Here is a 24,932-nt window from a genome sequence, read left to right as displayed (position 1 = left end):
TGATTCCTATGTTGCTGTATGGTATTTAAAATATTTTTCTACTTGAACTACATGAATTAAATTTTGAGTTAATATTTTAATATTAAGGCTAAGGATGACATTGAACTTTTATTCAGTGTAAGATGTTTCATGCAAATCTACACTTGTAATCAAATTTGAGACAGGACTTTCTTCACAGCAAGATGTGCCCTTGTAGTTGGCACATCTTGTTCACGTGACTAACCAGACTCACCAAAAGACTGTTGCTTTTACATGATTGATGTTTCCTCTGAGCAGCAGTGGCCTGGGAACTCTCTGGCTTGGGTGGATACCCTGTGTTCAGCCTGCTGCATGCTGCCTGTCTGAAGCTGTGATTCTATTTACCCTGGCTTTAAAAGGCTTTTCCTACTTTCCTAAGAGCCATCTCTCTCTTTCTAGCTGTTACTGTTTGCAACAAAACAGTAATCTTTGAAGTGATGCTGGTAATTATGAGTAGACAGCGTTTGGGCAGGTGTGTTTGATGGGGCAGTGCCAGGCAGCTGTTAACCTGCTGAGCTGCGTAGCTTCTGCTGCCCTGAGAGGAGGAGGAGGAGGGTCAGGAGCAGGGTGGCAGGTCAGAGCTGGGCTTTCTGGAGAGCTCCTTGGAGCAGCCTCACTCAGAGCTGCACCAGTGCCTGGATTTAAAAATGTATTTTTAATGTGAGTAGTGTCAGGGGTTAGAATAGATAGGCTTGGCTTACTACAGACTTTCTCTTTCCCTGGAAATTGCTGGGGAGTTGACAGCTTGCTGCTTGTAATCCACATTTTTATGTCCAGATGTAATTCCACACTGGTAATCTCACCTGTATTTTGTAATAGTTTTCAATGTGTTTAGAGGTTTTGCACAGCAGTTTGTAAGTGGCAATAAATAGGCCAATTGGTCTTATACCTGCAAATTTTTTCAGAACCTCAAATTAAGCATTAGTAACCTTCATAGGATTATGTCGTAAACTCTGGAGAAATATCAGGAAATGGATTCATGCTTGCAATTTAAAAAACATAAATTGGGGAAAAAATCACCATACAAAATGTTTTGAATCTTAAGAGCTTGGTTCTTTGTGATTTCTTCAACCTTATTTTGGAGGAATACTCTGTCCTACTGAAAGAATTGGTAGATCACATACCTTGATGATGATGATGATGATAATAAAGGTAATAATGGGGCAATGATTTCTAAATCAAACTTGTGCTCAAATTTCTGTTTGTTTCAGCTGTATGAAGAATTAAATAGTTTTGTAAGGTACTTTCTGTCTGGTGTTTTCTACACAAAATCCAATTCAGTTTGCAGAAGGTAAAATGTAATATTCTTTTCGCTTTCTTTTCTCACAGAAAGTGTCAATAAATCAGTTTCTTTTGTTCAGGAAGTAATTAAAGAAAAAGAAACAGAAACACAGAAAAGCATGTGTGAATTAAACTAAGCTTTTATTTATATAGAATTTTAATGGTGAGATGAAAAAACTATCTTAGGTGATAGAACTGAATCAGCAGGAGCAAAGGAGTGCTGCAAACACACAGTTTGTGGAGTCCCACAAACTGCTCTTGGTAATCTTACTCTGAGGATTCTTTTTTTAAAACTCTGGATATCTACTAATCTTATTGTTACTATGGTGACAATAAAACCTTAAATCTCTTGTTCTTCCTGTATACCAGAGATGGCATTTATCTGTGGATTTATCAACAGGAAACTCAATACTAATTTCTTTCTTAAAAAAAGGACAAAAATATGATTGTGTAAAGCTTTGCTCAACCTCTGTTGGAAAAGAGCCCATGTATTATTTTTATCAGTCTATTTAATGTAAGAAGTAGGTGTTCCATTATTAAAATGAAAAACTTTTATAGTCTGTCTTCCTACAAAAGCACCATGTGAACATCTAAGGCCCATTAAATGTTACTCTTGTCTACTCTGTGCACACTGCTGTTTGTTTTATTCAAGTGCATGGATTGATGAGTGCTGCTAACTGCATCTTAGGTGGTTGTATTCACTTTTCTGGCTTTCTTGTCTGTGGTCGTTAGAGAAAATGATCTTAATCTTGTGCTCTCTTTACTGACTCAAGGTTGAAGGGTCCAGTTCTCCTGGTGACAAATAGGAATGTAGATAATAATTTTTTTTTACGAGCTATTGGTTGTTGTTTAATTTTAAACTGTCAAATATGAAAGATGTTGCATTGAATTTCTCACTTGAGTTCCTGGACTGAAAAACGTTCGCAGTGATATGTTGTTGGAGGTAATAAATTCAGAAGGATGGAATAGGGGAAAAAACAATCAAGAGCCAAAACTTTAAGGGGGAGAAAGCAACTTACTTTCCTTTCTCCCTGCCATCTTTCTTTAGTTTCTGTCATAATAGGAATTAATATGAATAACAAACATGTGTGGAAGCTGTGCCATTAAATTGTTTCTTTGTTTTAGATTAACAAAGCCCTTGTCGTTCGCGGACTGTGTTGGGGATGAATTGCCGTGGGGATGGGAAGCTGCGTACGACCCTCAGATTGGTGTGTACTACATCGATCACATAAACCGTAAGTGTTTTTCAGTTTGCCATATTGATTATAGAAGAAGGTTCATCTTGGTTAGACTTAGAATTCTTGATTAGCATCAAAATGCTGGGGGAGATTTGCCCTTTGGTATAACATTATTGGCTTTAAAAGGCTTACAAGAAAATCTTCTGGTACAAAATGGCTACATCTGTTTCTATGTATCTTTTTAATTGCATGGTAATTATGTCTAAACCATATAAAAACTAGCAAAATTGGAATACAATGCTATTTAGAGTTACTGAAATGGATATAATTCTGAAAGCATTTCTATTTTTTCTGTATGCATTACTCCATATTAATTGATATCTTTTCCTATTTTCTCAGAAATAGTCTTAACAACACAGTAGCAGAGATTCTATTTGGGAGTAATACCTGAATCTAGGTACCTGCACTCACAGTGCTATATGCTTACTTTAAAGATAGCAAGGTGTCTACAGCCATTTCAAATGCTTTAAGTTAGCAGAACCAACTGCACAGTGGATGTGTCATGGACAGTAAGAGACCAGTGGCCTTCTGGAACAAAAACTGGAGACAAGGCTTGCTACACATGGCATCTGAAATGTGTGGGCAAGTGAATTGGCCCTGCAGTGTCTAAGCTGCTTTTGTAGTCAATATCTCTATAGTCACTACAGTCAGTGTAATGTAAAGTGTGCTGGAGCTGACTGGGTGTCTGCTTTGGAGATGATTTAATTTCCTTTGGTTGGGTTGGACTACTACTCTGATAACTATAGTGTGATATTAGATATCAACTGTGCTTACTGAGCACCTAAAGGTAGACAGCCAGTCTTGAGCTGAATCCCACCCAGTAACCTCATTTGTGCTCTTACAGCTTTGCTTTATTGGAATAGCAACGAGAGTCCTTTGATCTTGCATATGGTACTAGATATTCATGAACTTTTAAAAATGGGGATGTTCTTGATTGAATTCAAAAAGTGAAGAAAGTAAAAGATTTACTTCTGAATCTAAAAGCTAGATTAAAGTTGTCTCTAACTTCTGCTTTGGCCAAAACTATAGAACATAAAGCTGTAAAATTTTGAGAGGCAATTCGCATTTCTGGGTGTTTTGAAAGTGCTTTCAGATCGCTGCTCTGATAATTGTGCTTTTTTTATTTCATGTGTGCTCAAAATATTTAATCAGTTCTAAAAAATCTCTTGTAGCTTTGTTAGTTTGGGTTTTTTTTTAAGAAAGACTTTAAATACTTTCTGTATTATTATGAGCTACTCATGGGTTGAAATTCTGCTTCACACACATGTAAGATGTTGAGACTTGGACAACATTGTCTCAGAATTCTCTTGAAGATTGTAAATTTACTGCAAACACTAATGCTTTCATTTAATAGAGGAGAATTGTGTATATCCATCTGTACATGCATCTTCTGTGGCTGGGACAAATGTGATCAGCTGGGTTTTGACATGTCATGTTAATGTGCAAGATGGATATCAAAGCAGTGTGCTTTGGATGTTGGTATACTTACAGTAGTTTCCATCCCTTGCTCAGTAGTGTATTTGATTCCTCTTATATTAATGTATATATTTCTTTGTTGCAATTTTAGTGAAACTTATAAAGTAGTATATTTTAGTTTTGTACTCTGTATTTTGCACAGTGTTTTGGCGAGAGTACTTTTTTGTTGTTGGGAGGTAAACTGCCTAATAATCTTACAAGTAGGTCATTTGTCTGATGTGCCAAATGTGGAGATTATAACTTCTACTTCATCTGACTAGGGGTGTGTGTGTTTTTTTTGATGTCATTGAAATCTCTAGTGTGGAGGTCACTTGGAATTAGGGGGGCAAAACCTTTCTAGAAAACAGTTTTTGTGCCTATTTCCTGCTTTATTAGCTTTGTAATAATTCAGATGGGTCGGATATGCTTTTTGGATTTGAACTGTTAAAATTCCCTGCTGGGACAATGGCTAAATTAGAAGAAGGAAGACTATTCTTTCAGAGGTAGTTTTGTGAGTTGTCTCTGTTACTGCACAAAGAAGGCCAATGAGGGAGAAAACCTGTAGCTACTGCTAGGAGGAGGAAGAAATGGATAGATGCCTGAAAAACAGGTTGGATAAAGCAGAATTTCAGGACTCATAATTGGCATCTTGAGGGGATAGAACCTTGGTAAGAAATTTGCTCCCATGTGTTACGTAGGGAGAGATAAGTAATGACATTTCATGTTCACTGCCTTCTGGCTGGATTTATTTCAGCAAAATGTTTGAGGGAAGGCACATTGATTCTTTCCTCTTGCATCCCATAAATAATTATTCTGAATAGTTTCTCTATTATCTGTCCTTTTTCTCATTTCTTTTTCTAGTGTTGTTCCTACTGTATGCTTCTATAAAAAGCTACATTTGATCCAACTGTGAAGTTTCAGGTTGTTCATGGGACTTGCACCCCTTTTACTACAACAGCTCTGATACTGTTAAATATCTCAAACCAACCCAGTGAGCTGTGAGGATCAGGCTAGAACTTGGGCAATAGACTGTAAATTCAGAAGGTCTTACTCATGGTTTTTTTCCTCCTTTTCTGTTAAAAATTTAAGGCTGAAAATGTTAAGGATGGAATTTCCATTAGTGGTCAGATAAGTATGCACTCCTCTGAAAGGGTGGATATTGGCAAAACTCCCACTGATTTTGAGAAAGCAATACTAGGCTGGACCTTGCAAAGTTCTAAACAGTCTACTATATTTCTATAATGTCAGTTCTTCAGAAATTATATAAATCAGTGTATACATTTATTCTTTCATGGTAACTAAATATTTTCCCTATCTGTGTAATTATTTGTCTTAGTCCTTTACCTTCCCTTCTCTCACATAAACCTGAGAAAAGCTTACTTTCCTTAAGGGCCAGTGCAGACTCTTCTGGAGAGGGTTAAGAGTTGTCTGTGAACAGTCTGAAATTGTAGAACAATCCTTCAGATTCTTTTGGTGTCAAAATGTTTAAGTATAACTTAGTTTTATTATTATCTCACATTTTCTATACTTCTATATTTTTTTTTTCCCCGAAATACAGTTTGGAGGCTTTTTTTCTAGCTCGAACTGATTGCCTTAGAGCTTTCTTATAATCCTTTTGGATGATGTAACCCACTTTGAGAAACATTGACTGAGGTCACTACTTTATGAATATATTACCCCAATTAGGAGTTTTAATGTGATGCTTTCAGCTTCAAGGGAGACCAGATTACAGGCCATCTGGCAAGGCAGAACGTGCATATGATGTGGATAGCTAATGCTGTAAGAACTTAAATGCTTACCCTGTGGCTCAGTAGTGCCCTTTGTTAGAGGATGACTGAAGGGATATTATTTGGTGGCCAGGGCCCAAGGAGTTCCTTTTGTGCAGGATCCTTATTACTGTGGTGTGTCAGAGTCCGAAGATTTTATAACTTATGCTGTTTGCTCTTATACTTGTATATATGTTCTCATATGTGTTCATCTACTTCAACTAATTTGCTGATATTTACTAGTTTTGCTAAACAACATGGTTAGGAACTCAAAGCAATACTAAAAATAACACATAACTATTACTACACTTTATTTTGTATATCTGCAGGCAAAGAGATCACTTTCAAATTTTTTCCAATTTTTCTGCAGGGTTTTCAACATCAAACATTAAGTGTCTGAGATGCAAACATTTGTGCTCTAAGAGCTTGGATTTGCAAAAACCTTTAAGCTGGTATAATCTTTGAAAGAATTGGTCCTACTCTATTGCTACCTCTGGCCTTTTGTTCTGTCCCTGTAATGTTTTTGCTTATACTGGCATGAACATTTGCATGGCCAGACAGTGAATCAGATCAGGGAGCTGATTTGCGTTGAAACTAATCTGGTATGGAAAAATAAAAGTTGCTATTTGTTCTCCTTTCCACAACTCTATTTATGCAAGCAAGAATGGGAAAGTGACCTGGGGATATGAAAGAACAATCAGGTGGAAGAGATGGAGGACAGCTCTTTTCGTAGTAGCAGTGGTTACAGGTTCTTTGAAATTACATCCTTGAACTTTTATCTGTTCTGTGCTCTGTGCAGACATTTCAGGAAGCAGTTTTGACTCTGAAGCTGTGATTTCCAGGTGCAATTCTCGAGTGATGGTGGCAGCTGAATAGCAGTCATTGCTTGCTCTGGTTCCTGCCCCCATATTGTGTCAGTGTGAGGATATGTAGTAAACATGGACAACGGGGAAGTGCTCTGCTTCCTGAGGTTCAAGTTGTTTTCCACCTTTTCTTCCTTCCCCTAGCTGCTCAGGTTTTCTAATCTGGATCATTGCATGGTGTGTGTTTAGATGAGGAGCTGTGGAGGTAATGGGAGCAAGAAAAAGAAACTTCTACTTCTGACTTGACATGAATAGTCTAAGGGAATCCTGGACTTGGACAGGTTCTGCCTTGCCTTCAGCACCCTCTGTGTTCCTAAATAACTTACCCTCTTTACTTTCAGTTCCTACCCTCAGTCTCAGGAATAACAAGGCAAGTGGTTCTGCATTATGTTGATCTAGTTAACCTATTAAAAAAAAAAACAAACCCTATAAAACAAGTACTCTCCTGCTAACAGGAGAGTTTGGTGGCAAAGGTAGCAGAAAGAAACTGAGTGATGGTATTTGAAAGATAATGATAGGAAGGAATAGCTCTTCTCAGCCTATACAATTTCAGACCATCCCAATGCTTTCTTTTTGCCATTCTGTACTTTGTATTCGATATGATGGTTTTTCTCCATGTCTTCCACCTCAACACTTTTATTCAAAACAGAGTTGGACAACTACCTTCTCTGCTTCTGCGGCTTCTCCCTACTTATTTTTAATTGTCCCCTTTGGAAACATGAATGTACCTTTCCAGAAACAGCTTTCCATCACTGTTTCATCCACAGAATGAACAGTCAGAGATGTTAAAAAAAAAAAAAAAAAAAAAAAAAAGGTTGTAGGGGTTTATATCTGCTTAGCTCAAGAATAGAATTTATCAAAGGCTCCTCTTTGCTCACTTGATGTCCTTTCTTCTTAAAATTTCAAAGCCTTAGTGTTTACCTACACTGTTTGATACTTACAGCACAATATCTTAACTACAGGTGTTCTATTTCTTGTTGTAATCTTGAAGGCTTTCATGCTAGTTTATGCCTGTGCAATTGGTTTATCTAACACAAGGCGTTTTATGGATAGACTGACTCTTCTCTGCTCCAGCCTGGGACTCTAAAATATGTGCATCTATGAAAGTATGCCAGACTGTATTTTCAGAAAAGGAGGAAATCTGAAAATCCCACCATGAGTCTGCAATTACCAGTAGCTTAAGGGAGTCAAATGGTGTATCATGATCATCATTGTGCACTGTTTGTTCCCGCGACCTACCACCATCTTCTGAGCAAGAGGTGACATGCAAACAATTATGAAGACTCTTTACTGTCAGCAAACACACATGGTGGAAACCCAAGTGCAGTATATCTTATCTTGAATCTTATTTGTAGGTAAGTGTCTTCTCTGTGCCCTGGCTATAAGAAGGGATTAGAATAATCTGGTGCATGCTGGCTACAGAAGGGGGGCTCAAGCAATGAAGGCTCTGGATTAAAGATGATTTTACCTGCTGGCATTAATGTAAAGATCATACTTGCATCTTTTTCTTATGTCTTAGTTCTGCTAAGCTTAGCAGTAGAACATTACCTACTTTCTTGATAATGTAGAAAAAGATGCTCACAGTTTCTACTGCATTTTACTCTGAAATATATAAGCATGTGCTACCTGGTATCTAAAGGAATCTGATAGTCAAAGTATTTGAATAAATCTTTCTTGCAAATCTGCTCATACTTGCACAGTATATCTGGGAAAAGTTCTTATTTTCTCTCTTTGCTCAAATTCAAGCACAGAATTATTTTATGAAGAAGTGAAGAGTGTATCTGGAAGAGAGGATTTCTTTTTTGGGGGTAAAAGTTTGATGCAGGAAACAAACTGTAGAGAGATCAATTTTGAACATACTCTAAATAACATAATTTTCATCCATGTCTCTCTTTACTTTTGTAAGTATTTTTAAAAGCAGGGGAAAAAAGGAATAAGAAAAAAAAAAGCATTCAGAAAGCATTTGCTATGTAAACAATAAAGTGCATTCCTTAAGGCAGTCTAGTAACACTTGGTTATTCTCCCTGAAACTACTGCTAATGCATTTGCTCGTTTGCTAAACATTAAGACTTGTATCTCAATTGCCTGCAATATTTGTTATGCCAGTTGAAGTAAAATGTAGTAATATTTGCATTTTTTTTCCCTAAGTTTAGTTTTGGTTTGCTTGCAGAAGTACTGGAGATTTGAAAGCCTGTTTGTTTATCAAACAGTGTGGGATATACTTGTAGAATAAACATATCCATAGTGATTATGTAATGTTGTTGATAAAACTACTTTCACCACCCACCACTAAGCTAAGTCCTATTATCCTGTGATAGTATCAGACACCATTTTTCCTCTTCTAATGTGATATGTCAAAGACTTGGTTTTGGGTTTTTTGTGCCATCTGGAGACATTTTTGTGCAAGATACCATTGAAATCCTGATTCTCCTTTGCTGTGGCTGGCCCTAGTTTGGCTGGCCTGCAGCCTTTTTCCAGGGGCTTGCTCTCAGCATGCAGTAAGCTGATTTCTAGGTATCTCTTCCTTCTCAAACCATCTCTGTGGAGCAGAATGTACAGCAGAGGTATCAGGTGCTGTTGAAAAACCAGTGTCGATTTAGGTTGTGTACTTTCTTCAGCCACTGTGTTCAGGAGAGGCTCCAGTGATGAGGGATCCTGAATGTAGTCAGTTGTTGGGTTTAGGGTTTTGAGGCCTGCGTTACTCTCTTGAAGGTGGGGTTCTGTTTGGTTGGAAGGATTAGTTCTGCCATTTAATATGCAAGGTAACCAGAGATGTCAGGGGTAGTGGAGTTATCTTTTCATCAGTTACTGTTTCAGGCAGAGAAATTGCCACCCTGACACAGGGTATCTAGCTCAGCTGTGACATGCAGTAATTCTGCAGCAGTTAGAACTACCCTCTTTTCAGGACTTAGCCACTGCAGTTGTGCTACCTCTTGTCTGGTAGTTCTGGTTTCCAGGTTTGGAAAGTTTCCTGTAAGTGAAATTTTCTAGTATATGAGGGAGAAGGTGCACGGTACTGATAAGTAGATCCATATTTAAGAATCTGGTGGATCTGTAAGTAGGCTTACTGCTGCCAAAAAAAAGATTCTTGTCCCAGCTGTGTAGTTCTGCCTCCTTTATAGTGGCTCATTGGGCCTTTGGTAGCATATCACAACTCACCTAACCTGGCGGTATGTGATGCATCTGCTTTTATGTTATCTTCTGAAACCAGTTAGTGTTTGGGTGGGTTTAGTACATAAAATACATTTTGCACTGGATTGAGTTAGTGCCAGAGACTGTGTAAGAGAGAACTTGTGAATGTGTAGTGTTGGAGAGTGTGGGTTTGAGGTAATGTGGTGGAAACCATCACTGCCAAAAAAAGAGATCTATTGCACAGCTCCAGCTATGACGTGCAACTCCCCTCTGCTCTCCTTTCTACAGATCTTAGGTCTCTGGTCCTCGTTTCTTACCAGGTCAGCTAGTTTCCCTTGGAAGAACCTCTCTTTGGAGATGGTGATTCTGCAACATTTACAAACTGGAATAATATGGGCATGTGTTTAAACGGATGAGAGTTCTCTCTTCAGAATGAAAAGTATGTAATGATTTTTGTCTCCTCTTGCTGTGTCCTCCTCAAGTAGCAATTTAGCTTATCTGGCTTTTTTTTTCAGGTGGGACTGCTTGAGAGTACTTGTTCTCTAACTGTGTTGCCTAAATGCAATGTGTCTGACTGAACATAATTTACATATGGGTTGTTCTAGGCCCAGTCAGTGCTATTATTTTTTTTGGCAAGGGAGATGTTGGAAAACTATTGCTTCCACATATTGTTAATCCTGTAGTAAAATGTCCAATTCTCTCATGTCTCACGGTAGGGTGCCAAGGAGCCATTCCCTTCCCTATGGGATTTTCTAGTGGGATTTTAATTTCGTGTATTTTATGGAAATAAGATCTACTGCTGATAAGGTAATAGTTTCCTTCTGTTCAAGTAGACTGTAAAATTTTGGCAGAGCTGCTTGATAGTAGACAGGAATATAACATATGAAAATATCTCATTTAAAAACATTGACGTGCTTTACTATCACCTGTATTCCATGTATAATATATACCCTGTGTATAATTACACAGAGCATGCATAACATTGCTGCCCTTGAAGCACATTCCAGCCAAAAGAATAAACAAAACTTTCAAGGCGGAAAGTCGGTCCTGACATTTTGATTTTGAGTTATTGTTTGGGCCAGGTTTTTTGCTGAGTTTAAGTGCATGAAACCTTTCTGGCAGTGACTCAAGAAGAGTACATTTCATGAATAGCAGTATGATTAAAGCCAGCACAGCTTCCTCTCCTGTGTTACAGGGCTGTGATCATTTCAGTGCACAATAACGTCCTTGGGTGGAGCGTTGCCATCCTGCCGTTTGTGCAGTTCCGCTGGGCGAGACCACAGAATTTCCCCCTCAATCTGGGTAGTCACTCAGTTCTTTAAAAACAGGAGGAAATACATTGCTTGTTTATTTTTTTTTCATAAATTTATTAACTATGTATTTGCAGTAATTTGTTTCAAGTTAAATTAATTGGTTTTAAACTAAGATCTCTTAATAGAATTGAGTAATTTTGCTTTGCAAGTGGCTTTGCCAAATGATGCTAAAACCAATGCAAATTAGGAATGTGTAACCTGAATATTATGCTCACCACCATCCTCTCATTCTGTTACTACAGATCATTATTTTTGCATTGTGATTGGACAGAGGAAGTTGTTTTATACAATTCGTTTTTAATCTAAGTGGTTGTCTTCATAGAGCCTGGTGTATAGCTCTTAGTTGTTTAAAAATCCATTTGAAGTAGATTCCTTTAGCTCATACCTGTGTTTCTGCGGAAAGTTTTGGCCCTGCCAAAGGGGATGGTTTGTCATTCTCCACTGCTAATGATTGAAGTCCAGTTTACATTTTCTAGAACAGATGCAACTCTACAGCTCTGTCTGCTGTTCATTACCAGTGCTTACTCCTCACCTGATGTGCAGAAATAACATCTTCCCATCCATGTAGCTAGCAATCTGCTGCATGATTCGTATGTGCCACAGACAAGGTTATAAGGCATCCTGTTGCAGTCAGCAGTGGAAATATTTATCTACCTTATAAAAGGAATGAGATCTCTCTATTTATTTTACATCAACTGTTGAATAATAAGGGTAGGAAAAAGTTTGGATGTTCTTTGTGATTTAAATCTCACTTTGGTTTAAGCATAAAGGGCTTCACAACTTATTTTTAAATGTTCAGCAAGCTGCTCCCTCAATGACTTGCATGTTAACTATCCCAATAATATTCTTACGCGTACAAGTTTGACCTTAACAGCAGGTGCTTGAAACATTCTTTTCCAAGGAAAAAAATCCTTATCTTCCTGGGGCTTTCCTCTGAGAAGTATAAATATTTGGTTTTGAAAGAACTCTGCTTTTTAAAAATAATTATTGACTCTTGGAAGGTCCGTGTGCTCAAATGAACATAGTGTTCAAAATGCAGCGCTACAGTAGCAGAAATATTATCCATAGTTCTGTCTTTGGGTTTTTTTGCACTGTGGGGTAAACTTACTGATTAAAATGGAGATGATTGAGAAGTATAGATGAACAAGCATATGGAGCTGCTACACAGGGACACATTTTTACATATATATATATGTGTGTGTGTATATACATGAACAACTTGCCAAACAAGTGATATGCCTTTTTGGGGTTTCTGCTTCATAATATTAAAGAAGAGTACAGTTAAAAATATTCAGTCTTCTCTGTTTGGTAAAAGTTTAGTAACAATTCTTGGATAGTCATTACACACTGCTTTACTTTTTATGTGATGGTGCATTTTCACAACTGAGCGTTTCTTCCAGAATAAAATATGCAGATAGAATTATCTGAGAGTAATTTGACCAGTCAATACAGGCAAATACCCAAACCTTGGTATGGTGAAGTTACAGTGCACAATTTTTAAAATGCAGGGTCACCTTTAATTCATTTATGACTATCAGTATAAAAGTTGTTAGCTCATATATAATCATAGTATTGTTTTGTGCTTGCAGCTTGGAGAGGCAAAAAGAAAGTGTTGGATTGGATTTGTCAGCAATACAAAATAATCTGTTGTTGATCAGCTTTGTCCTTCTCTTGCAGTCGCAAGGGCAGGGCATCTGTAGGCCACATTTTAGAACTCTGCAGGCTACATTTGGTCTTTGGGCTGCATGTTGAGCAATCCTCACTTAAAACCTACAAAGCAATTACCTACAACATTCTCGAAGATGAGACCTTCCAATCTTGTAAGATTATTTGGTGGCTGCTGGTTGCACTCTTAAAACACAATCACATCATTACATTCTTCTGAAAAACCACCATAACTGCATTTATCGTATTTGATCATTGACCCATGAGAATCCTGCTTCATGCTCTTCATCCTGCTTCACAAAAAAGGACAACTCTGGAAACCAGCACTTCTTATCTTGTGTAAATAACTGTGAATGTGGAGTGTGTTAAAGCACAACAACAATAAGTGGGCACAGATAGGAACATGTGTTGCTCATTGAGGAGAGAAAAGGTATCGATTTGCTTCTTTGTGTGCCCAATATCTTTGTGTAAAAGAGCAGGTGGCTATAAACATGGATCTATGTGTATGTGCGTCGTAGCTATAGTTATTTTTTTTGGAGAGAGTGTTCCTGTTAGGGTTATTGAAAAACCAACTGTGTATAAAGCTTATCTTCTTTAATCTTTTATGCACCACACTTGGGTTTACGTGGTTTATACTCTCTATGCATCCATTGTGCACATCTAAGAAATGCCTTTCCCGGGTAGATAAGTCACATTTGTAAATGGTAGAGGGAGGGTGTTTATGTATTTTAAAAGCATCTGTAGTTCCATAGAGGTTGTCAGTTTAGAATTCTACAGGGTTAGTTTTACAGAATGCTGCTTTTCTTTGCATGTCTTTTTGTTTATGTGATATTATCAAGAGGAAAGGCTTTTGAAAAACTGGTAGTTATTATTGGAAATTGTTATTAACCAGAACCTGCCCTTATCAGCTTTTGCTGTTACAAAATCTGTTCTCATATATGGAGTTGAAAGAGTGCCTTCTCCCAAGAGTGCACTTCAGCTACAGTTTGGAGCAATCACATTGGTTCTGCTGCAGTTCTTTTTCCTCTCCATGTCTGCAGCCACTTGTCCTCATTCCCACCCGCCCCCTCCCTGGCGTTGGTTTCCACAGTAAAGCAACTCAGAGGACTAAAGTGGTAGAAATCTAACCCAGAGGATAAACATCCCTCCTACTTTTTGCAGAAAAAATCTGAAGTAAATACTTTGCACTTACTTTGGTACTGAGTGTTACTTTTTATCTCTGTAGATCTCTGCAGATTTATAATAGGTGTCTTAGGAAGTTTGGTGCACATTTACATTTAGATTTCAAACCTTTCATGGCTATGTCTTATGAGAATGTTTTTGTACTTAGTACAGCTTTAATGGAAGTATATTCCTTGTACAACTTCAGAAAGTGCTGAACTAAGTCAGGAGATATTGATAAGGTTGAACATTCAACCATAATTCATCCTCTTTGTATGTTTACATTAAAATTAAAATCTTAAAACCTGCGATTAGATTGATCTTATCGTATACCTTCTTAATATATACCACTGTGTTATGTCTGATCCTCTTGTCTACATATCCTATGCAAGTCTGTCTTCTGTGTGGCTGCTGGAGTTAAAACGCTTGACCTGAAACCTGTCATGAATTAAAGGCCTGTTCCAGCCTACTCACTTACATTACCTGAGTAGTCAGTGAAAAGGAGACACCTCAAAAAAACAGTTTAGTCCCAAATATCTTGGATACCTGTCTTTGATGGAGTGAAGTACCCTCTGAGGGCAGCCCTCTCTTCTCTATAGACCGTAAAAGGAAGTTGTGTATTGGATCAGATGTCTAGAAGGAATAGGAAGAGTTAGATGAGATGATCTGGAGAGTTAATGATCAGTTGGTTCAGTTACAGGGGAGGAAAATAAAATTGTTTTTATAGAGTGAAAGGAGAGAGATAGCCACTAAAATCATGCGTAACATATGGCTGTAAAAATTAATGAAGTGGGGAGAGAGGGGATTGAGAAACTGTAATAGCTAAGATTGATTTTAATTTTTGTATAGAAATGCATTAAATTTTAAAATGTCACTGAAAGACTTTGTCAATCCCATTATTTCCAGATACTCTGATGCAAAAAAATATTTGAGTTTTAAGATGTTAGTAATTCAAAATTGAAGACATGGGAATGATCTACATAAGCATTTGCCTATTGTACCCTAAATTCTAATTGTGGCAGACGAAGTGAAGCACCTGCTCAGTAACCAAACTCTAACTGTGGATTACGGCAAAGAAACAATTTTAGTTGTCAGTGGGTTTCAGCAAAGGTCTCTTTAAATCCTTTATTTTTCTCCTATAAAGAAACAACACAAATAGAAGATCCCAGGAAACAATGGCGGCAAGAACAAGAGAGAATGTTAAAAGATTATCTTATGATAGCCCAGGATGCTCTCAGTACTCAGAAGGAACTGTACCAGGTGAAAGAACAGAGACTAGCACTTGCACTGGATGAGTATGTACGGTTGAATGGTGCCTACAAAGAAAAATCAAGCTCTCGTACAAGCTGTAAGTACAGTTTAGAATACAATGTAACTTCTTTGATCTGTGCCTTGCAGGGGATCCTATTTCTCTTTAGGATGAGCTTTAAAGGTCTGCTATGAACACCTTGTACTCTGGCTTTTTTAGAGATAGCATCCCTGCATTATTTATTTATTTAATATAAAGATATTCTGCTGGTGAGAACCCTCTTCTCTCTGGTACAAATGAACTCCTTTGAGCCATGATTTAGAACAGTTGGCTCTGAAATCTGTTTTGTCATGCAGTTTGTCAGGACAAAATTCTGCCAGATCTGGGTTCAAAGTAAATAGGATCTCTTGCCTTCGTGTCTGCATAGTGAAATGATCCTACTGTGTTGACAGGTGTCTGTGATAGACCAAAAAGGAATTTGTTACTAATTTATAAGAAGAGCAGACAATAATTCTGTAGCCTGTGTGCTGTGATCGGAGGTGAAGCAGAGATACACATTACGGTGTTGGGCAAGGAATCAGCACACAGTAAAGCACTGTCAGAGGCCTCTTACTGGCCAAACACCTCTCTTAGAAGTAGGTAGTGTGATAAGAGTAGCAGGTACATCTGCAGAAGAACTGAGTGCCAGGCTTCTGAATAAATCTACTTTCCAGAGATCTCCTTAGAAATTACAACTTTCAGGAAGGAAGTGATCACAACATGGCACACCAGATAGAAAGCCAGGGAGAACGAGATGCTACTTTAGGATCCTGGGATAAGTAAATGAGAAGAAAGACCATACAGTAGTAGGGGAAGGAAGAGGAAAATTTTGGTTGTTCATTAATTATTGTCATGCTGCAATGCTGACTACGCTCTAAAGGCTTTTTTAAAAAAAGTATTGTATGTTTTTCTGCATATTGTAGTTTTTGATCAATGTGGATTTGTCGAGGAAGGGACTAATCAGTGATTTAAAAGTACTTAAATATTTCTCTTTTTTTTTCTCTCTTTTTAAAAAAAGTGTTTTCGGGCTCCTCATCAAGCACAAAGTATGACCCTGACATTCTGAAGGCTGAAATCTCCACTACAAGATTAAGGGTGAGAGTACTTAACTCATATTCATTTGGATTCTCTCTGCAAAGTTTATGATTATAAAATAAGCATAACTTGAACTAGCAGTTGTATCTTGTACCCTGGTGCTGAAACTTCCTAATATTCTAATTAAATACCATTAAAACCAGAGGTTTTAAATTAATTTTTAAAGCTGTCCCTGGTACTTTCAGGTAACACATTTTGGGGAAACTTTGACAGATATTCTGATTAGATGTGGGTTTAAATAAATCTGATAACTAATTTTAGTTTTATGCTTTTGTTTTTAAAAGAAATAGCAAAAATAGAAACATAATAGGCCAAGGTGAGCTGCAGCTAGATGACTTTTTACACAATCTTTCTTCTGCTAGAAATGCCTCATAAGCTACAGAACCGCCTCAGAAGTTTCTGTTGGTTGGAAAAACACTTTTCAATAATAGTGTGGAAGCTCTCTCTGTTTTGTCAAAATGTAACAATTCAGATCAAGGATGAAAATTTGTGTCTGCGTGTTGAAATTGCTAATGAACACAAATCCATTATTTGCTCAGCTGTGTCCGGTATGGTCACTAACAGATTCTGTATAAAGAACTTTCATTCTTGAATAAGGAGGAAATGATGTGGAAGACATTTAAAATATATATATAGGGAGTTCATTTATTTCAGCTGCGGCATATAATGCTTTATGGATATCCTAGGCTTTCTGTAGTTAATAATGAAAAAAATTAAATCAAACCATTTAAAAACCATTAAATCAAACCAGGTTGAAAAGACAACATCTCACAGCTGTCTCTTCTATGTGGCCTGGAATACAGACTGAGGGAGCAGAAGCAGCACAAGCGACAGCATTTACTCAGCTCTTCCATTGCCCCCTCCTGGTTTCTGCACAGAGCAGCACTCCTGGAAGCCTCAGAGACTAACATCCTCCTTCACCTAGAATAAGAGTTTTGATTAGGAATCTAAACAATTAATGTTTAAAAGGAGCTGTGGAATAGTTCATTAACATTTTAAAACCCAGTATAAATCAGGGATGGAATGTACTCTAAAACTGGTGTCTGGATGTTGTCCTCCTGCCTACTGAACACCTGTTCATCCTTAACGAACTCAATTTGTAGACCCTTATCCTTTAAGGAGATGGGACGGTGGCTACTGATGGAACTTATTTTAATGCTGGAGGAGGTGGGAGGAAAGACTTTGTAAGCTTAGTAGGGAGAATCAGCAGCAGTAAGGAACAAGAAAGAAGAGACAAGGTGATAGCTTATTTATAAAATGAGTGGAGCAGTAACAGATGTTCCCTTTGGCAAGGTGATCAGCAATGTATTTGGGAAATTAACAGTGTTGTTGAAGAACAAAACATGTGACCAAATTAAATATAGTCACCTACAGGTCAGAGGGGAAAATTCAGGCATGGTCCTGTGCTCACTTTTTCCCATTACCATTGACTGCAGATCTACAATTTGCTCACCAAGGAGAGAGTTAGATGTGTTAATCGCAGGAATATGTTTTTTGGAGGTGCTTTCCTCTCTTCCTTGTTTCTTGGAGTCAAGGAGCCTAATACTCTGCTGGTTCCCAACACCTGATTTATTGGCATTGCAAAGTCCTGGATATGTGGCTAAAATAGGTGACCTGAATCTTGTCTGCAGAGTTTAGAAGGGTGCAGTCCGAGAATATCTGTATCAGCGTAAAGTGTGTTGTCATCCATCCAAAGCCACTGGATATGAAAACTGATATAAGAAAAAGTGGAGCCTTGTGATGCTAGGGCTGGAAAGTGGTTTTCATGGAAGATGGCAAGAGAGGTATGGCTATTATCATAGTTTCCCCTTATCTGAATGTTTGAGGATGCTTGCTAATATGCCAGCTTTGAGCATTTTGCAGTATATGCATGCGTGGACTTAATGAGAAACAAAGTTAGTCACTAGTAAGCTGCTAGCCAGTTACTTAGAATTTGCACATTGTTTAGTGAACTATTAGGTCAGTTGTACCAAACCTATTTCTCTCTCTCACAGTATCTGAGGCTTACTGGTATCATCAGGTTAGTGGTGGCTGGAGGGAGGAAACTCAGCATTCAAGGAAGTTCTGAGTTGGCCTTTGGCCTTTTCCTTGTTAGCTGTGCATAATATGCCTGTGCACAATATGGAGCCTTCTGGATACATGAATTGCCTATTGTGCAATAGGTTAGTGGAGAAAATATGACAGAAATAATATAACTGTTAAATGAAATAAGGAGAAGAAAGATCTTTCTCACCAGATTAAAATTGAAGGATCTGATCCTACAGTGGACTTTGGGCCATTTGGGGTCTTAATTAGTAATCAGTAAGATAACCTGAACAGCACAAAGCATGTGTGAACACAGTAAGTTTTATGCATATGCAGCAAGCAAGTAGGGAATTCACTTTTATAAAATAACAAGGGATGGCGGGGGCAGGGTGGTCATGTTGTTCCATTAGTTCTCAAGTGCTGGGAATAGAAGGGGCTTAGCACAGGAGCGTGCCTGAAGACATAGGTAGAAAGAGGAAGCGAGAGACCTGTCAGGTGACAGAAGATGATGTGCAGAAGCAGTAGGAAGGGGATGAATGTTAAAACAAGTGAAGAGTTTTGAAGAAACAGGAATTATACGAAAGTTTTGAAGGTGAAGACAATGAGCCCAAGAATAGTTTAATGCAGGTATGATGCAGTAAACACATTCTATATTATGATGTAGGTCACATCCTTCTAGGATAATGCGCCCAACTCACATTTCTTGATAATGAAATGATGATGAAGTACAGCAGAGAACGCTCAAAAGATGTGCTTGAGGAAAACGAAAAGGTTTCTGAGAGATCCAGTCCTCTAAGTTGAAATCAAGTGTGCCTTCTGCTATTACTATGAATTCACATTTCTGATTTTAAAAGAAATAAGTTTACTGTATTTTTCAGAAAAATTCAAAGTTGTTTCATATTTTACACATCACTTTACCTGGAACATTTTCCTTTACCTTGATCAGAACTCTTCAGAGATTACTCTTGGGATTTTCATTCTAGTCAAGGAAGAAATAGTTAAGGAGCACTGAATGTGTACTTAGAGATATTGTTTATTTATCATGCTAACTATTCAGTATAGTCAAAATAAAAACAGTTTCCTGTCAAGTAAGGCAAACTAGTATGATTGTTTCCAAAAGCCTGAACCTTACCCCTCATCCAGAGAACAGATTTTGCTTTGGAGAAAATGGAGATTAAAAACATTCTGTTTCTATCACAGAAAATTCATTAGCCAGAAACTACAAACTTGAATGCCTAAGTATCATTCATAAACCCATATGAAGGCTGTACAAATCACTAGTTATTTTAGAAATTTAAAGAATTTTAAGTATCTTGGAAAGCTTCAACAACTGCTGATGCTCAGTACTTTTACTTGTCTCACTTATTTTTTCTTCTTTTAATTTGGAGAATATCAGCAAGTAGGAATTCTATCGGGATTTGGATACAAAACATCTTGGAGATACATTTTGAAATTAATTTTGGTTTAAGTGGTCTAAATTCTTAATATAATAAATTTTTCAAAAGAGTTGGATGTCTGGGGACCTTATGAAAACAAGCAAGAATTTCTCAGTGGTAGGTGACAGCAGGGATCTTTCAGCTTTTCCTTTTTTTCACCCTAGTGACTGGAAAATTAGAAAACCTAACAGTATCTGGCCATGTGTGGTACAAACAAGCCAGATACAGATGTATGAAAACCAAAATCTGAGACTCCACACTTCAAGGAGACATTTGTCTCTATGTGTATGCTGACAATTAATTTGTGTTTAAGTGCATTCATTTTTGGGTACTCTAGAAACTTTGTTTCAAACGTTTGGAAAATATGACATTAAAAATTAAATGGAGGATTTTTTTATTCAATCTTGATTCATAAATATTTTGTAATGCACTCGTATCTGCTGACATCTGAAATAGCAATATTAAGATTAAGAAGCAATTGACCATACAAATTTAGGGAAAGTAAAGAATGTTTTTCCAAGGACATTTCTATTAAATAGACATGTATATTTGTGATCCATATATGTTTAGTGATTGTTGTCTTTGAACTCAATGAGTGAAAATTATATATTTAGGGATCCAGTGCCTGGAAAGCTATATAAGAAAGCATGGTTCATGGGGGGGGGGGGAAAGGAGTCCATTTTGTCTTTTACAGTGCAAATTACTTGAGAGCTTCCAGGAATGAAAAAGTGAAAATATAATAAGCCTAAAAGTAAACAGGCATGTCCCTGTAGGACAGTTGGAATGCATGCTTAACAAGTGAGAAGTAAATTACTTGTTAAAGTTCTCTCAGGTTTAATAACACAGTGTGGTATCAATACAAATAAGGAATGTGATTTAATCTGCTTGTGTCCCTTTAATACTAAAGCATGTTGCCCATAGACATTAGGAAGAGAACAGATTCTTTTTTTTTTTTTAATATGTGTCAGTAGAGCAATTTACTCTTTTTCTCTCATCTGATGTGGAGCATACATTAATTGTTCAAAGCCATGTGTTACACCATTTAACAAGAGGAATTTTCTAACTCTTGCTTTGATTTAACACACAAGGTTAAGAAGCTGAAGAGGGAACTCTCTCAGATGAAGCAAGAGCTACTGTACAAGGAACAGGGCTTTGAAACACTGCAACAGTGAGTAAAAGAAAATAGTAGAAACTGACTTAATTCAATCACCTGATTTCTTTTTTTTGGCATGAATTGAATCCATTTTATCTGAGAGAATTATTGTGGGGGAGAAGGGGAACCTAATAACTCTTTTTGTTGTAGTTAGGAAGCAGGAAATCTGTAGAAATGGCAAACCTTTTGTGCAAGTGTTAACATGAGAAATCTATCTCCCCTCTTATTTTTTTTTTCCATGAGGTAGCTTGTGTTGCAGAGAGACAGAAAAAAGGGTGGTTGAAAATAAGGAGGATGAAATTAGCTGCTCTATGTGCTCACATTTAATTTTTTTTTTTTAAATTTATTTTGAGAAAGTAATTAGGTCTGTCTTTCCTCCTTCCTCACCCTTGAGCTCAAAAGAGGGAGAGAGAAGGGTGCTGTTCTTGGAGGTATGAATAGTACAGAACTGTGCAGGGTTTTAAATGAGTCACAATTTGAGGATTAGAGACCTGACTTTCTTTGTTCCAGTTGCTGGAATGCCTGGTGTCCAAAGGGCTGATGCTGAACCGGATGAGCTTTCTGGGTGTTTAACCAGTTGGATTATTAGGGAATGAATTTTTTTCAGTCTGAGCAATCCCTGCTGCTCCTGACTTACAAAACTGGGCCCTAAAATATTCAACAGTACTGGAACTGTCACCACAAAGATCTTGCCGCAGAGGAAACCTTGCTAACAAGTGTGTTTTCTTGACTAATGTGAAGAGAAATTTATTAATACTAGTTGTTTTCTGTATTATGGTACGCACCCATACATTAAGGATACATTTACAGTAAAATGCTGAGCTGTTTACTCTTAGTACACTAGTTCCAGTGGCAAACACAGTGTTGCAGCATTAGTGTAATATTGTCTGGAATCATTTACCCTTTTGCTCAGGACCTCCTGTGTTTGGCAGGATGCTGTCAGATAAGTAATAATCTCTATCCTGGTGAGCTTGTAAAATATATACAGAAAAGGGACAAAAGGTGGAAAAAGGAAAAATGCTTCCATATTCCAGATAGAGGCCTAAAATGTGGAGAAGCGATTTGCAAAGGATGACAGAGCATCTGTGTTTGGAGCTGAGAGATTGGAGTTCAATTCCCAGTTTTAATCAAAACATCTTGTAAGCTATTGCCTGTGTATTTTAATAGATCACTTCTGAAAAACAGGCATTTTTTAAACTGTGAGAAAGAAAATCTGGTGTAGGAAGTGACCAGTCATAGTAAGAGACATGTCAAAATGGATGAAAAATGTGGGTTTCTTTTATGAAGAGTTTGGAGTCTATTTGGGACTGAAAACTCTCAGCACCTTAGGAGGATCCTCCTTCATTTTGACTTAAACAGAAATGTAAGGTTTGTCTGTTATTTAAATATATAAAGACCAACAAAGATAGATTATTGAATTTAACCATAAATCAGATCTCATTTGTAGTCAAATTTGGAAGAAGAAAGACGTATTGATTCTAAAGCTTAAGGTAATAAAAACTCATGCTGCTGTCCCAGGATTAAAGGTTAGCCAATCATGCTGGTTTTATTATATTAATTCAACAATGAAGTATTGTTTTAAAGCAGCTTGCTCACAAGCCATTTTGATAGGAATCCAAAGCATGTTTCAGAAACTGTCAACAGCATTCCACAGAAACACAATGGACGTTTGTTTTTAAAATTCAGTCAGCCACTTTCAAACAGTACTAATCCCATTAATTTAAAACAGGATGATGGAATATCTTATATGTCAGAGATCCTTCTTGTCTATCTTAATTATGTATAGAATAAAGCAGTTGCAATTTGAATGTGGCACGTTATATTCTAGACAGCGTGTGGTGTATCACCCAACTGTTCATTCCTGATCCAGTTACTGGCGTATCCTGTATCTGTTTGACCTTAGCAACCTGATAAGTTACCAAAAATTGAGTGTTGTCAGACAGTAAGTGCCTGTCTAGAAAGAGTTTGAGGAACTCTCAAGCTGAAACAAATACATCCTTGAATAGAAATGATTGCAGAGTCACACAGGTAATTTTCTCACATAAATGCAGTTTTAGTTTGTACAAAAACTGAAATATGGAGAAAGGAGAACAGGCATGCTCACAACTTTAAAGACTGCTTTAGAACTTTGATATCTTTGTGGCAAAAAATGGAAGAAAAATAAAATACAGTCGCAGGTGTTTTGTGCAAGTTGCTGTTCTTTCAGGGGATGCTTAAGATCACTTCTGATCATTAAAATGTTTGTTCATTCCTCACTCACAAGATGAATGACTTCCAGCAAAGATGATGGATGATAATAAAACCCAGAAAACCAATTGCATTATAGAAGAATGTATTCTCTACTCAATGATTGATTTTTGTCAAGGTGGCTGTTGGTTTTAATTTTGTGAAGCACAGCTGCAATCATTTCCATGATGCTATGAAATATTCAATTAAACTAGAGATGAGAAAAATATGCTTGCAAACTGTAGTTCTTGAAGGAAATGTTGAAATACTAAAATGAATTGTCTTCTTACCTCTAGGAGGGTTTTTTAAAATTATTTTCAATTTAATTAATTCAATTTTCAATTATTTTCAAAATCCTGATAGTTCAGGAATGTAATGAATTGTCCAATCTATGACATATGGTATTAATTATCCAGAGATTTTGTGAATAAAGGGAGCCTGGTGACTGGCTGAGCACAACAGCTGTACCAGATGGTTAATGCCAAGGATTAGGGTGAACTAGAGGGAAGCCGAGACAAGAATGGTGCTGGTTACGTTTCTGCTCGGAAAGGCTGATTAGTACCAAGAAGCTTTCCTGTCTGCCCGTGTCCCAGTGTGGGTCTGGGTAGAGGAATACTACTAGTAATAAATTCTGCTTCTGAAAGGATCACAAACATTTTATTGTGTGAAAGGTGTACCCAAAGGCTGCTACTGTGCTGCAGAGTTATGGTGGGCATGGGAATTTTGGCGGTGTTGTCAGTGATAACTCGGTACTCGTGGTAGAATGAATGGAAGTCTTTTGGTAAGCTGTTCTCTAGACACTGTGTGTGTGCTACACAGCTTTGACATTTTTGCCCAGGATAAAGTAGTATTTGAATGGAGACTTCAATGTCATTTTTCCTTTTTGCATGTCTGTTACAGGAAATGGTATCTCATCTCCTTCCTTTCTGTTCTCTAAGTATGCCTCTGCCTGAAGCAAAACAGCAGAGATGTTAGTATTATTTTCTGTATCTGGTATTAATTTTCTTTCTTTCCACAGAATTGACCAAAAAATGTCTGGAGGCCAGAGTGGCTATGAACTGTGTGAGGCCAAAGCCATCCTGAGGGAACTGAAGTCCATCAGAAAGGCAATAAGTTCAGGCGAGAGAGAAAAACAAGATTTAATTAAGGTATTTTGAATTCTCGATGCAAGTTTTGTGTGGATTTGTTTTAACATGACTCACTTCCCGGGTGATACTTTGCATTTTATATTTTTAAGGGATTCTCAAAATTCTTTGAGTCAAACTAGTATTATAATCAGTTTTCAGATGCAGAAACTGAAGCCTCTGATGTTCCTAGATCTAAAAACCACTCTGTTAGAGAATATAGATTTTTTGAACATGTATGTAAGGTACAATATATATGTTACCTCTAAATCACAATCACCTACCAATGGCTTGATTAAAAGGATAGTTTGCTTTATAAACACAGAATTTTTATACTGGAGTCTTTTATGTAAATATCTTTTTGAGATAAACTATTATAAACATGGTAAAAGTGCAAAGGAGTTTTAACACCACTTCTTTCTCTGTTTCCTGGACAGAGTCTTGCAAAGCTGAGAGAGAAATTCAGTCTGGATCAAACCATTGAAACATCTGAACCAGACTTAAGTTCCAGTTCTGTAAACTCCCAGATGTCTTTTCCTAGACAAACTCTGGATACAGGGTCTCAGACTGACATTTCTGGTGAGGTGAGCTTTTTTCCATTTTGTCTAATGTAAAGAGAAATTGAAACAGAATGCTACAGTTAATGGTATTAGAATCAATTGGCTGTTCACTATTGCTGATAGGCATATATAT

At 37.3% G+C, this 24,932-nt stretch overlaps 1 protein-coding gene across 2 annotated transcripts in view; it reads left to right on the top strand.

The window, feature by feature from the left end:
• WWC2 (WW and C2 domain containing 2) overlaps positions 1 to 24,932 on the top strand; it is a 98,051-nt gene that overhangs the window by 31,589 nt on the left and 41,530 nt on the right. The window contains exons 2-7 of one of the 2 annotated variants that reach the window (XM_050338177.1): positions 2,425 to 2,534; positions 15,037 to 15,240; positions 16,199 to 16,275; positions 20,825 to 20,904; positions 24,134 to 24,263; positions 24,677 to 24,823. In XM_050338177.1, coding sequence (XP_050194134.1) covers positions 2,425 to 2,534; positions 15,037 to 15,240; positions 16,199 to 16,275; positions 20,825 to 20,904; positions 24,134 to 24,263; positions 24,677 to 24,823 — 748 coding nt within the window. Of the gene's footprint in view, positions 1 to 2,424; positions 2,535 to 10,109; positions 10,193 to 15,036; positions 15,241 to 16,198; positions 16,276 to 20,824; positions 20,905 to 24,133; positions 24,264 to 24,676; positions 24,824 to 24,932 lie in introns of those variants that run through there. The other variant, XM_050338178.1, reaches the window with a different exon arrangement.

This window comes from Myiozetetes cayanensis, unplaced genomic scaffold (assembly GCF_022539395.1).
Source record: "Myiozetetes cayanensis isolate MyiCay16 unplaced genomic scaffold, myiCay2020 scf7, whole genome shotgun sequence".
Classification (NCBI taxonomy): Eukaryota; Metazoa; Chordata; class Aves; order Passeriformes; family Tyrannidae; genus Myiozetetes; species Myiozetetes cayanensis.
The sequence above is the reverse complement of the archived record's forward strand: the minus strand, read 5'-3'. Positions and strand labels throughout refer to the sequence as shown.